At 30.5% G+C, this 14,850-nt stretch overlaps 3 protein-coding genes across 4 annotated transcripts; 1 reads left to right on the forward strand and 2 right to left on the reverse strand.

The window, feature by feature from the left end:
- Positions 1 to 1,620: 1,620 nt before the first annotated feature.
- LOC130824862 (protein STABILIZED1-like) lies at positions 1,621 to 2,427 on the reverse strand. Its single transcript, XM_057689880.1, has one exon. The coding sequence runs from the start codon at positions 2,425 to 2,427 to the stop codon at positions 1,621 to 1,623; it is 807 nt and encodes a 268-aa protein (XP_057545863.1).
- An 82-nt stretch (positions 2,428 to 2,509) lies between these two features.
- LOC130824863 (protein FAR1-RELATED SEQUENCE 5-like) lies at positions 2,510 to 7,468 on the forward strand. Its single transcript, XM_057689881.1, has 9 exons — positions 2,510 to 2,515; positions 2,589 to 2,651; positions 3,045 to 3,113; positions 3,234 to 3,296; positions 3,607 to 3,735; positions 4,678 to 4,806; positions 4,898 to 5,005; positions 5,126 to 7,265; positions 7,440 to 7,468. The coding sequence occupies exons 1-9, from the start codon at positions 2,510 to 2,512 to the stop codon at positions 7,466 to 7,468; spliced, it is 2,736 nt and encodes a 911-aa protein (XP_057545864.1).
- A 630-nt stretch (positions 7,469 to 8,098) lies between these two features.
- Positions 8,099 to 11,544, reverse strand: LOC130826217 (uncharacterized). Of its 2 annotated transcripts, none has more exons than XM_057691802.1 (4): positions 9,556 to 11,544; positions 9,365 to 9,454; positions 8,827 to 9,193; positions 8,099 to 8,698 (listed from the first exon to the last, which is right to left on the reverse strand). In XM_057691802.1, exons 1-4 carry the CDS (start codon positions 9,666 to 9,668, stop codon positions 8,372 to 8,374), a joined length of 897 nt encoding a protein of 298 aa, XP_057547785.1. In that variant the 5' UTR covers positions 9,669 to 11,544; the 3' UTR covers positions 8,099 to 8,371. The 2 variants fall into 2 exon arrangements, with proteins under 2 accessions (XP_057547785.1, XP_057547786.1); XM_057691803.1 differs by having other exon boundaries at positions 8,827 to 9,203; positions 9,556 to 9,604.
- Positions 11,545 to 14,850: the final 3,306 nt, after the last annotated feature.

Raw genomic sequence — 14,850 nt, forward strand, 5'->3', positions numbered from 1 at the left:
TTATTCATGACAATATTCTCTTTACCTAAGGGAAATAGTTAAAATGCAAATCAATTAGTATTTATTACTTTGTTACTTTTATTTGTTTGACTGTAAATTAAAATTAAAGTTCTATTATTTTTCATCCAATTTGAGTAAAAATAGTTTATTAGACATTAATCATTGATTATTTACTCTAAATATATAAAACCATGTATTTTTAAAATTTAATTTATGAAATACTTATCACTTTATTAGATTAACTAATAAGATGATTGAATATGAGTTGATCATACTTCTATATTAGAAATTGGTTAAGGTTTACAGCAGTTCGATTAAAAATTGGTTCGGGTTAAGTTGGTTCTAGCTAGGTTGAGTTCGGTTTCGAGCATGATACAGGTCGGATATGACTCGATTCGGTCACTATTGTTTGGGTAATTTATGTTAACGGTTACATGTCGATTATAAAAATCGATCGCAGTTCGAAATCAGTTTCCCATTTTCGGTTGTCAATCAATTCAGGTAATGTCGGTTCAATAAATCTATAAAGGATATGCATTATCGGGTCAAATAACTTTCAATTTTGGATCGGATTTCAGAGTTGGGTCACATTTGAACATCTCTCTCTCTCTCTCTCTCTCCTCTCTCTCTCTCTTTCTCTCTCTCTCTCTCTCTCTCTCTATATATATATATATATATATATATATATATATATATATATATATATATATATATATATATATATATATATATATATATATATATATATATATATATATATATATATATATATATATATATATATATATATATATATATATATATATATATATATATATATATATATATATATATATATATACATATATATATATAGGGTTGAGTTCAGGTGAGAACTAACCTTATATGAGAACCATGTAAACTAAAATCTGAGCCATTAGATCAAATCTGACGGCTGATAATGTAAGGCTTATTCATTAAGGGCATTTTCGGGCATAAGGAACATTTCTCATTCTGACTCTTCACCTTCGTTTTGCCCTGCGATTTCTCTGCCAAAATTGCTGCGATTTTGATTTTTTTTTGCTGCAAATCTTCACGAAAATTGATTTCATTAAGCTGCAACTTCATCATCTTGCGATTTTCATTAAGATCTATCATCTTGCGAATTCATTAAGTTCGATTTCTGCTTATTTTCAGAGGCGATTTCATTAAATTGCGATTTTCCTGAGGCGATTTCAGAGGGGTTTGGATTATGGTTAGTATAAATTTTTCGTTAGTTTATGCTTAGTTTCATCCATTTTGCTGTATTCTCATCAATTTAAGATCTATTATACACTCCTATTGAAAATGTTTGTATCAATTTGAAACTGGTATTATGGTCTGCGATTTATGGTCTGTTATTCACCTACATTTAACTTGTGTTATTGTAGAAATAATGTATAATAGTGTATTCTGGAAGTGCTTTCATTTTTGTTTTTGTTTTTGAATTTTGTATTCTGGAAGTGCTTTGAAGAAAGTAGAAATAATGTATAATAGTGTATTCTGGAAGTGCTTTGAATTTTGTTTTTGCTTATATTGTATGATTGCAAAGAATTGTGTTCCTTTTTCAATAAAAGGTGTTGCTTTTTGGTTAAATTTGTGTTACGGATTATGTTTTTGCTTATATTGTATGATCTTAAGAGTAATCTTCATACTCTTAAGATCAGTCAAATAACCTTTAGGATCAACAACTGTCTGCCCCGACACAGAATCAGATAACCTATCAAGCTTCAATGATAACACAGTACCCCTACCTTCACCAACAGCAGTCAGATCAGTAACAGGAGTCTGTGCCCAAGGTGTCTCCGTCCCACCAACAGCTCTACTCTTAGGATCAAGAGCTGTAACATGCTCTTTCTCCTGCCTAGCCTTCTCAAGAAGAGTATCGGGCACAGGCACAAAACTCTCAAACCTCTTCTTCTTATTCCTCAATGAATAATCCCCAATCTCTGGTATACTATCCCATTCCTCCGCAGACAAAGTATGCAATTTTCTCTTTAGATCAGCAAACTGTTCCGTAATCTTAGGGTTTGACGCCCTGTACTTCTCAATCTCTTCCTTTAACCTAGCTTCCCTCTTGTCCTTTCTCCTTGAATCCATCGTCTTATCAATCTCCTCCCACACAGCATATGCCTCTCTATCATCCTCATCATACTCGGCCGAAGCAAACAATCCGACATCATTTCCCTCGAATTCATCAAATTTCTGATTCTCATCATAGCCTTTATCCTCTCCTTCCTCTTCTTCCTCCTCCTCACCACCCTTCCCCCGCCCACGCCCCACAGCCGGAGCCGCAGCACTACCAATGGTATTAGTAGCAGACCGGTCCAGCAAATCGGGGGCTGAACGAGCAGATCCGATATCAGAACGGGTTGTAAACCCCGTGGCAATATATGGTCTGTAATTCATCTATATTTAACTTGTATTATTGTAGTGCTTTCATTTTTGTGGTCTGTTTATAGTGCTTTGAATTTTGTTTTTGCTTAATTGTATGATTGTAAGAATAGTGTTCCTTTTTCAATAAAAGGTGTTGCTTTTTGGTTAAATTTGTGTTATGGATTATGTTTTAGGATGAAATTGAAGAAATTAGCACTACTAACCTTGGTGATGCAAATTCTTCAAGTGAACTCATGGTAAGCCTCTATTTATCAATAATACGCAATAAAAGTATAAAACTGTTTGATACTTTCTATCTCAAACTCTGCTGCTTTTTACAAAAAACTTTGATGCTTTTTTATAAAACTGTGATGTTTTTGTTTGTTTGATGCTTTCTACTTCAAACTGTGCTGCTTTTTACAAAAAACTTAGATGCTTTTTGTATAAAACATTGATGCTTTCTAAATTAAATCTGAGTTACATTTATTCAACACAAAATTCATTCGTTCTTTCTCTTCGAATTCAACACGAAAACTATTTATCAATAATACGCAATAAAACTCATGATAACAATGCAAAAATTTTTGATTTTTTAAACAAAATGTCTTACTTTTTACACAAAATCGTAAATGTCTTTCTTTTTTCTTTAGGTTCTGCAATTTATGGTCTGTAATTCATCTATATTTAACTTGTATTATTGTAGTGCTTTCATTTTTGTGGTCTGTTTATAGTGCTTTGAATTTTGTTTTTGCTTAATTGTATGATTGTAAGAATAGTGTTCCTTTTTCAATAAAAGGTGTTGCTTTTTGGTTAAATTTGTGTTATGGATTATGTTTTAGGATGAAATTGAAGAAATTAGCGCTACTAACCTTGGTGATGCAAATTTTTCAAGTGAACTCAAGGTAAGCCTCTATTTATCAATAATACGCAATAAAAGTATAAAACTGTTTGATATTTTCTATCTCAAACTCTGCTGCTTTTTACAAAAAACTTAGATGCTTTTTGTATAAAACATTGATGCTTTCTAAATTAAATCTGAGTTACATTTATTCAACACAAAATTCATTCGTTCTTTCTCTTCGAATTCAACACGAAAACTATTTATCAATAATACGCAATAAAACTCATGATAACAATGCAAAAATTTTTGATTTTTAAACAAAATGTCTTACTTTTTACACAAAATCGTAAATGTCTTTCTTTTTGCTTTAGGTTGCATTGCAAGATAATAATGATAAGGCTGGAACATCTTTAACTGAGCATATGGAACCCTTACAAACTGTGACTTTTACAACCACTTCTAACCTTTGTGATAATGCAAATTCTTCAAGTCAACTCATAGTAAGTCTTTATTTTATCAATAATACGCAGTAAAGTATATGCACAGTGTTACTTTTGGGTAGGAATTGTGATGATTTTTCAGAGGCGATTTTCATTAAATTCTATTATACTTTAAGTTCTACTACACATCAATCTGCAAAATTTCAGAGGTGATTTTCAGAGGCTATTTCATTAAGTTGCGATTTTCCTGAGGCAATTTCAGAGGGTTTTGGATTATAGTTTGTATAAATTTGTTGTTAGTTTATGCTTAGTTTCATCCATTTGCTGTATTCTCATCAATTTAAGGTCTATTATACACTCCTATTGGAAATGTTTGCATCAATTTGTAACTGGTATTATGGTCTGCAATTTATGGTCTGTAATTCACCTATATTTAACTTGTATTATTCTAGGAATAATGTATAATAATGTATTATTGTAGTGCTTTCATTTTTGTGGTCTGTTTATAGTGCTTTGAATTTTGTTTTTGCTTAATTTTATGATTGTAAGAATAGTGTTCCTTTTTCAATAAAAGGTGTTGCTTTTTGGTTAAATTTGTGTTAGCACTACTAGCCTTGGTGATGCAAATTCTTCAAGTGAACTCATGGTAAGCCTCTATCTATCTCAAACTCTGCTGCTTTTTACAAAAAACTTAGATGCTTTGATGCTTTTTTATAAAACTGTGATGTTTTTGTTTGTTTGATGCTTTCTACTTCAAACTGTGCTGCTTTTTACAAAAAACTTAGATGCTTTTTGTATAAAACATTGATGCTTTCTAAATTAAATCTGAGTTACATTTATTCAACACAAAATTCATTCGTTCTTTCTCTTCGAATTCAACACGAAAACTATTTATCAATAATACGCAATAAAACTCATGATAACAATGCAAAAATTTTTGATTTTTAAACAAAATGTCTTACTTTTTACACAACATCGTAAATGTCTTTCTTTTTGCTTTAGGTTGCATTGCAAGATAATAATGATAAGGCTGGAACATCTTTAACTGAGCATATGGAACCCTTACAAACTGTGACTTTTACAACCACTTCTAACCTTTGTGATAATGCAAATTCTTCAAGTCAACTCATAGTAAGTCTTTATTTTATCAATAATACGCAGTGTTACTTTTGGGTAGGAATTGTGATGATTTTTACACAAAATGTCTTACTTTTTGCTTTAGGTTGCAGTGCAAGATAATAATGATAAGGCTGGAACATCTTTAACTGAGCATATGGAACCCTTACAAACTGTGATTTTAACACCCACTTCTTTAAGTGAACATTTATATGTAAGTTTATTTATGACGATAATAATACATTTGGTGTTAATTTGTGTTGGAAATGTGTTACTTTATGTTGAAAACGTGTTGCTTTCTGTTGAAAACAATGTTGCTGGTATTGTGTTTCAGGGTACACCTACTCATAACCTTAATCGTAAACAGTTCATCCCTCATTGTGAGAAAAATCTGATACCAGTACTGCATATGACTTTTGATTCATTAGAAGAAGGGGTGAAATTCTATGAAACATATGCTAAGGCTTGTGGTTTTGACATTAGATCAGGGACTAAGAAAGTCTATAAAGGTGTTGTTACATCTAAATACTATTTGTGTAATAAACAAGGGATGAGGAAAGAGAAATTAGGTGCATTAAGAAGAAGGCTTGTAACTCGTGAAGATTGTTATGCTAAAATTGTTTTTCAAAGGACTAAAGAGGGTAAATATTGGGTTTTTAAGTTTATTGAAGCCCATAGCCACATTCTTGCCTCACCTATTTCTAGGCAACATTTAAAAGGGTCATCTAGTTTAAATAGTGGACAAAAAAGATACATTATGAACAATTTGAACTTGAATAAAGGTCCAACAAGTTCATATAGGATGTGGAAAGAACAAGTAGGAAGTTATTTGAAAGTAGGTGCTTCACTTGATAACTTTAAAAACTTTTATAGGGATTTAAAGTGTTTTATTAATGAATCTGATGGGCAAATGTTTGTGGAAATGTTTGTTAAGAAGAAAGAAATTTCACCTAGTTTTTTTTTTGATTTTGAGGTTGATGATACTAAATCTCTATCGAAGGCAATTTGGGCTGATGGTATTAGTAGGAGAAACTATTCATTGTTTGGTGATTCGATATCTGTGGATGCTACTTATGGTACTAACAAGTATAATCAAATTTTTGTTCCTTTCACGGGTGTTGACCATCACAAAAAATGTGTTACTTTTGCTGTCGGTCTTATTAGTAGGGAAGATGTATCTTCTTATACTTGGTTATTTGAATCTTTTTTGAGGGCAATGAATGGTAAACAACCAGATTCCATTATAACAGACCAAGATCCAGCCATAAAAATTGCTCTACCCAATGTTTTTGACAAGTCTGTTCATAAATTCTGTTGTTGGCATATAATGAAGAAACTAACTGATAAAGTTTCTATTGAGTTACGTAATGATGATGAGTTTTTAAGAAGAATTAATAGACTTGTATATAATAGGGATAATGAGCCCCATGAATTTGAAGATCAGTGGTCAAAAATGATGTCGGATTATGAGCATGCTAATTTAAGAAATAATGACTGGTTGAATAGTATGTATGATATTAGAGAAATGTGGGTGCCCGCATATTTTAGAGATCTTTATATGGGTGGTTTGTTTAGAACAACATCTAGGTCAGAAAGTGAGAACAATTTTTTCAATTACTTTGTGAACAAATTTCTTACATTAGTTGAACTCCAAATGAGGTTTCAAAGTGCAATGGATGTTCAACGTTATATGATGCAAACACTAGATAGTAAATGCAAGTTATATTCTGCACCTTTGAAGACTCGTATCCCTCTTGAAAAACATGCTTCTAGTGTCTACACAGATGTTGTTTTTAAGGATTTTCAAGAACAAATTCTTAGCGCACGCGATGAGTGTGGTTTTGAAAAGAATTTCGTTAGAGATGGCAAGGATGTGTATCGTGTGGTACATTTCAACACTGGGACAATTTTTGAAGTTGTGTATGATGCACAAACATTGTATGTTGATTGCTGTTGTAAGTTATTCAAAAGAGTAGGAGTTTTATGTAAGCATGTATTATGGGTTTTGCATGCAAAAGGCGTTAAATATATACCAGAACCTTACATATTGAAAAGGTGGTCAAAAGATGCTAGTAAAACACCTGTCTATGATATTGATGGCACATTATTGGATGGTAATAATGCTATAGAATCTAGAAAAGGGGTTTTAGGAGATGTTTGGAATGAGGTACATCGATGCATTAGTTTGGCAGAAGATGATGAGGATGATTTGGTTGAACTTTTGCACAAAATGAAGTTGTATTCAGCTGAACTTTTAGCAAAAAAGAATTGTGGGCTTGAGAAGACAAAACGTCAAGAGTTAGAAAAGTTTTTGGGTTGTGAAGCTCCTAAAACAATTACAATTCAAAACCCTAAACAATCCTCAAACAAAGGCAAGAGGAAAGAAAAAGATCCAAAACAAAAGGATACTGAAGATGAAGAAGAGCAAAGGATGACCAAGCAAAGACAATGTAAAAGTTGTGGCAAAGTTGCAGGTCACAATAGTCGTACGTGTCCACATAAGAAAAAATAAGTAAGTACAATATGATATAAAAAGTGTTACCTCTTGAATTTTATGTTGGTACTTTCTTTTGATAAATAGTGATACTACCGATTCTGTTTTCCACATTTAGACATTAACATTTATATTTGTTCACTGAATCTTGCAGGTGACTTGTTTTATGAAATACAGTGGTAAATGATTGAATCCCTGCTTCAGAAGAACAATTATATTTGGGGTTGTGTAGCAGTTACAAAGTGTAAAACTAATTTATGATCGATTCTCTAGAGAAATAGTCTAATCATTAGTATTAGTAGTATGTAGATTACTTTCTGTTTATTTTAACATTAGTAGGTTGTATTTTATGAAGAGGATAATTGCCTTTAGACAAATATCTATTTATTTTAACATTGTAATTGTTAGAATTAGTTATATGTAGACTAATTTATTTTCGTCATTATCATTCAATTTCCACTTTGCTGGTCTAGCTTGCACGATTAGTGCCTCAATTTCATCTACATAATCTCTTTCAATTAGTCAGAAACTCAATTTCGTCATTTGGAGTTCAATTATCATAATCTCTTTTAGATGTGAGGATAAGATCTAGTATTACCATGTAGTGCAAACTAATTAAAATTGAAGCTCAATGATAATGATTCAATATTTTCTTATGAATTTTTACTATTTCCATGTTTATAATTAATTTTAAATTTAAGGATGAAAGATTCTATTATCATGAGTTGAAAGCATCACGATTTTATGTGGAAAGCATCACACGTTTTATAAATGTAACACATGATATATGAAAATGGTAGAAGATGATGTATTGTATAATTAATTTGTAGAGGTAAATTTTTGTAATAATGAAAGAAATATATATAAACAAAAAAGAAATGTACAAATGCAGGGAGGTAGAATTCCATTCAGTGGCAAATAAACAATTACCAAAACACAGTATCACAGTTTGAGTCAAAAACAAAACTCATCACAATTTGAATCATCACAGTTTTGTCATGGAATCATCACAGTTTTCTTCACAATTACAAATGCTTTCTGCTTTTTGAATCATCCCAGTTTTGTCATGGAATCAAAAGATGTATCTCAAATTTTCTTCTTTCCTCTCTTCTTGGCAATCAATTTCGGTGCTGGTGAAGGTGTTTTCTCGAGATCTGATATTCCCAGGTCAAAGCTTGGTAAGTCGATGTCAGCTGTTCGTCTTTTAACAACTCTTATCCTGTTCATAATCTCATCAATCTCCTCCATCACTTTTGGGTCTGAATACCATTGTGATAGTGTTGGAGAGTTTGATGATTGTCCGACATCTTGTGCTTGATTGCCTTTTTCCTTTAACTTCAACAGTCTTGATATATGATATTGAGTAACAATTTCCATGTTCCTCTTCATCTTGCTAACTTCTGCCATTAGCTCCTTAATAAAAAGAATATATTAATAAAAAACAGTTCAATTTATAAAAAACTGCTACTTTATAGTTTTTATAAAAAACTGCTACTGGATGTTTTTATAAAAAATTAAATGTTAAAGATAATATTACTTACATCACCAGCTGTATCATGAATTTTTTGATCAGAAGATGCCAACAAGCCATCGGGAATAGGGATCTTGAGATACATCCCATTTTCTTCTAGCTCCACCTCATCATCATGCATTTTTTTTCTTAATTTCTTTGAAACTGGGTATGTGTCTCCATCGAAATCACCCAGTCCAAAGGATCTAGACTTCAACTCAAGTTGTGCCCTTTTTTTCAAAGTCTCAAAAGTCCAATGTTGGATTAAGGGCAACCTTGATGATGGAAAAATACCTAGAGAGCTAACTCGATGGTAAAAGCAAATTTCTAATATGGCTAGACATGAAGGAATGTTTTTCAAATTTTTTGTTTGGCATCTCTCCAAGCCTTTTCTAAACCTATCAAACACTAAACCACACCAGTTAAGATTTTTTATCTCCTTAACATCAACTAATGGTTTAAGCAAACTATGATCAACATTTCGGTGTGAATTGGGAGCCAAAAATGTGATAAAAGCATACATTACAAAAAACCATTAGTTTTTGTAAAAAAACAAACATAAAACTTACTGTTTCTTTTTGGAAGCAACAGATTTTTTTGTTTTCGGGACAGGTTGTTCCTCTTCATGATTTTCTTCTACTCTTGTAGCTACTTCAACACTGAAGCATCACAATTTTATGAATACAGCATCACATTTTATAAAAGAAAGCAACATTTTATCTTGATTTTCCCTCGTGTACTCTTATTAAACAAGACTTACCTTTTCTTTTTTGAGGCAACAATTTTTATTCTTTTCCCTCGTGTACTTGGCATACCTTGAGGATCTGCTATTATTGGTTCTTCAACTTGTGCAGAATTTCGAGTAACTACCATATTTCTAATAAACAAAAATAAAAAACTTGTGTATAAATCGAAAGAACAACTCGTGTATAAAAATCACAGAAAGCATATGAAATGTATTACTTTATGCATTTTGTATTGTATATGAAATGGTAGTGTATCATGTATTGTATTTTGTGTTGAATAAATGCAACAACACAGATTTGAAATAGAAAGCATACAAACAAGAACATCACAGTTTTATACAATAAGCATCAAAGTTTTATGAAAAAGCAGCACAGTTTGAAATAGAAAAGCATCAAACAAACAAAAGCATCATAGTTTTATGCAGCACAGTTTGAAAGTTTTTCAAACAAACAAACAAAAGCATCATAGTTTTTCAAAGTTTTTTGAAAAAGCATCACAGTTTTATACAAAAAAGCATCAAACAAACAAAAGCATCACATTTTTGTACAATAAGCATCACAGTTTTATACAATAAGCATCAAAGCATCAACTCTCAGCAAGAACAAACAAAAAGCATCACAGTTTTATACAATAAGAATCACAGTTTTATACAATAAGCATCAAAGCATCAACTCTCAGCAAGAACAAACAAAAGCATCACATTTTTGTACAATAAGCATCACAGTTTTATACAATAAGCATCAAAGCATCAACTCTCAGCAAGAACAAACAAAAGCATCACAGTTTTATACAATAAGAATCACAGTTTTATCAATAAGCATCAAAGCATGAACTCTCAGCAAGAACAAACAAAAGCATCACAGTTTTATACAATAAGAATCACAGTTTTATACAATAAGCATCAAAGCATCAACTCTCAGCAAGAACAATCGTTGGGATGCCCTAATTCGTGGTTGATCATTCAGGAAATTGCAAGAAAAACTGTGATCGTTGTATAAAAGCATCAAAGCATCAAAGCATCAAAGAATCACAGTTTTATACAAAAAAAGCATCAAAGTTTTTTGAAAAAGCATAACTCTCAGCAATTTTATACAAAAAAAAGCAATTCAAGAAATTGCAAGAAAATCAGCAAGAAAAGCATCAAAGTTTTATACAATAAGAATCACAGTTTTATACAATAAGCATCAAAGCATTAACTCTCAGCAAGAACAAACAAAAGCATCATAGTTTTATACAATAAGCATCACAGTTTTATACAATAAGCATCAAAGCATCAACTCTCAGCAAGAACAAACAAAAGCATCATAGTTTTGTCAATAAGCATCACAGTTTTATACAATAAGCATCAAAGCATCAACTCTCAGCAAGAACAAACAAAAAGCATCACAGTTTTATACAATAAGAATCACAGTTTTATACAATAAGCATCAAAGCATTAACTCTCAGCAAGAACAAACAAAAGCATCATAGTTTTATACAATAAGCATCACAGTTTTATACAATAAGCATCAAAGCATCAACTCTCAGCAAGAACAAACAAAAGCATCACAGTTTTATACAATAAGAATCACAGTTTTATACAATAAGCATCAAAGCATCAACTCTCAGCAAGAACAAACAAAAAGCATCATAGTTTTGTACAATAAGCATCACAGTTTTATACAAAAAAAGCATCAAAGTTTTTTGAAAAAGCATAACTCTCAGCAATTTTATACAAAAAAAAGCAATTCTCAGCAAGAACAAACAAAAGCATCATAGTTTTGTCAATAAGCATCACAGTTTTATACAATAAGCATCAAAGCATCAACTCTCAGCAAGAACAAACAAAAAGCATCACAGTTTTATACAATAAGAATCACAGTTTTATACAATAAGCATCAAAGCATTAACTCTCAGCAAGAACAAACAAAAGCATCATAGTTTTATACAATAAGCATCACAGTTTTATACAATAAGCATCAAAGCATCAACTCTCAGCAAGAACAAACAAAAGCATCATAGTTTTGTCAATAAGCATCACAGTTTTATACAATAAGCATCAAAGCATCAACTCTCAGCAAGAACAAACAAAAAGCATCATAGTTTTGTACAATAAGCATCACAGTTTTATCCAATAAGCATCAAAGCATGAACTCTCAGCAAGAACAATCGTTGGGATGCCCTAATTCGTGGTTGATCATTCAGGAAATTGCAAGAAAAACTGTGATCGTTGTATAAAAGCATCAAAGCATCAAAGCATCAAAGAATCACAGTTTTATACAAAAAAAACTGTGATCAAAGTTTTTTGAAAAAGCATACAAATGAGAGTTGATGCTTTGATACAAAAAACTCCCAGCAAAAAAATGAGAGTTGATACTGTGATCAAAGTTTGAAAAACTGTGATCGTTGTATAAAACTCCCAGCAATTTTATACAAAAAAAAGCAATTCAAGAAATTGCAAGAAAATCAAATTGCAAGAAATTGCAAGAAAGCATACAAATGAAATCGCAAAAGATAAAAACGATGGAATGCCCTAATTAATCGCAAAAGATAGAAGGAAAATTCATCTATACACAAAATCGAAAGAAATAATCGAAGATAGAACAAATCTCACAGGAAGAATAGAGATGAAATCGCAACAAACAAAGAACAATCGAAGATAGAAAATACACAAAATCGAAAGAAATAATCGAAGATGGAACAATCGAAGATAGAAAATTGAAAGAACAATCGAAAGAAAACGAAATACACAAAAATCGCAATGCCCTAATTAATCTACACAAATGAAATTCATGTATAAAAAAACAGAACAAAATGAAATCGCAAGAGTAAAACTCACAACAAGAATAGAGATGAAATCGCTCCTGGAGATCAGAAATACTGGAGATCAAAAGAACAATCGAAAAATGCTAATCGCAATCGAACAACAATCGAACAATCGCAATAGAAGAAGAATCGCAGAATTCCCCTAATCGCAGAAATGAAAAAATTTTGGAAAAAATTATAATAATCCTAATTCGCGCGCGATTCTGGACCATTGGATCAAAATCATATGATTTCTACGGTTGAGATTGTGGTTTATATGGTTCTCATATATCATTAGTTCTCACCTGAACTTTTGCCTATATATATATATACATATATATATATATACATATACATATATATATATATATATATATATATATATATATAATTTAAAAGGATTTAAGGATAGGTTCTAAGCAAACTCGAACTTGGACTCTTAAGGTGAAAATCTAAACTATAACCCCTTAAAATAGGATAGAAAACAGTTTTGGATCTTTGTCCATTTCTACTTGTGCGTGGATAGACTTAATCATCTCATGCATAATATTTTAACTGTCTTCCTTCTCAATCTGCATATCTAAAAAAATTTAGATGAAAACATGTACAATTGTGACAAGATTTTTTTTATATACATGCACCCACCTAAAATCTTTAAGATATGTACAATGTACAATTCCAATACCCATAAGAATAGTTGTATACGTTGGCGGTGTACTTGAGTAAATTTGTGTTCTTCTATATGTCCGCCTAATTATTGTGCTACATTCTTAAAATCCTACTCCATTCCTTCTCTAATGAAATTCCTATAAGAGCTATTCACGTAAATTAAGAAAAATATAACTTTTTAGATAATAAACATATTATTTATTGAATAATAAATTTGATGGACGAAAATGAGGATCATATAAACATTAAAAAAATATTAAAAAAAAGTTAGTAGAAAAAATATGGACCGGGTCAGAACTTATAAATTTTTTTTTAAAAAAGTTAGTGGGACAAATGTTGGGACAATAAAAAATATAAAAATGTTAAAATAAAGTTAGTGGAAGATATGTGGGGACTATAAACATTATTTAAATATTAATATGTGGATAAACAAAGTTTATTTTGTCCAAAATTTGTGATATAAATAGAAAGATTATTAATTGAAACAACAATTAAAACACCCCAAAATAGCAAATGTGAACTTCTTTAAGGAACAAAGGAAGTATTATTTTTTACTTAATTCATTTGTATTTAGACTAAGTTGAGACAAAAATTGAATTTCAAAAAAAAAGTTCATACAAGAATTTTACATACGTTTTTTATCACATAGTGATGACTAGATTGTCATTGCTCATTAATCGTTGCTTTTTTTCAGGGACGTTTCTTAGGGTAGTTTTGAGGTGCAATTTCCTAGAGTCCAACTCATAAAAGGGCTTCAATTAAGTTATTCCTTATAATTAAAAATTAGCATTTACATAAGTAGCTTCTGGCATGGATAGAAATTATAGCATTAAGTTTTTCAGTTAAGCGCATCTTTACAAAACTACATAGTTAGAGAAACATTAACCTAAACTTTACTTATATACGAGCCCTTTTTGCATTTTTCGCCTAGGTCCAAAAATTGTCAGAAACTACCCTCCCTTTTTCACATTAATTTATTTACAGTGTTAGTCACTAATGACTTCACCCTTTTCCCGAATGACAAAAATCCTATTATCAATTAATTTTTCAATATAAAATAATATTAATAATCGTTAATAAGATTTAAAAAGATTGAAACCACCAGCTACTTTTGTATTCACATTAAATAAGAGTATAATACTACTAATATAAATAATAAAATAACTCAATGTTTATTTAAGTTTTATTTTTATAAAATGTGTCTATATAAAGTGAATAATTATTTATTCAAACATGCAGTAGTTATATTGTAAGAAAAATTATATCGATTATTATATGTTATTGAAAATATTATAATTTAATAATAATAACATGTTTTACATGAGCGGAATACACTAATTATAATGATGATGATAATGATAACATGTAATTGTTTGAAATTTATATTTATATGTAATTCCATATTAACAAACTCTATAAATTTTATAAATTTCTATACTGATATAATTATAAAGTCAATTACTCCCTCCGTTCTTTTTTGATCTTCCACTTTGGGTTTTTCACACATATTAAGGAAGATAGAATCTTTGGGTTGTAGTGGGTATTATTTTAATTAAATAGTAGTGTGAAATAATGATTGTATTGGAAGTATGAGATTGTATTGGGTATTATTTTAATTAAATAGTAGTGTGAATTATTATTGTATTGAAAGTATGAGAGAGAAAATATTTATAAATAAAAGAAAAGGGATACATTAAAAGAAAAGGGAGGGTTTTAAGGGGTAAAAGTGGGATAAAAACTTTCTAAAAATAGAAAGTATTCCAAAATGAAAGAACTTTTAAAACTACCCGTTATAGTAATATGAAAGATAAAAAAGAACGGAGGGAGTATTATTTAATCAAACATGCAATTATTA

Source organism: Amaranthus tricolor, chromosome 10 (assembly GCF_026212465.1).
Source record: "Amaranthus tricolor cultivar Red isolate AtriRed21 chromosome 10, ASM2621246v1, whole genome shotgun sequence".
Taxonomy (NCBI): Eukaryota; Viridiplantae; Streptophyta; class Magnoliopsida; order Caryophyllales; family Amaranthaceae; genus Amaranthus; species Amaranthus tricolor.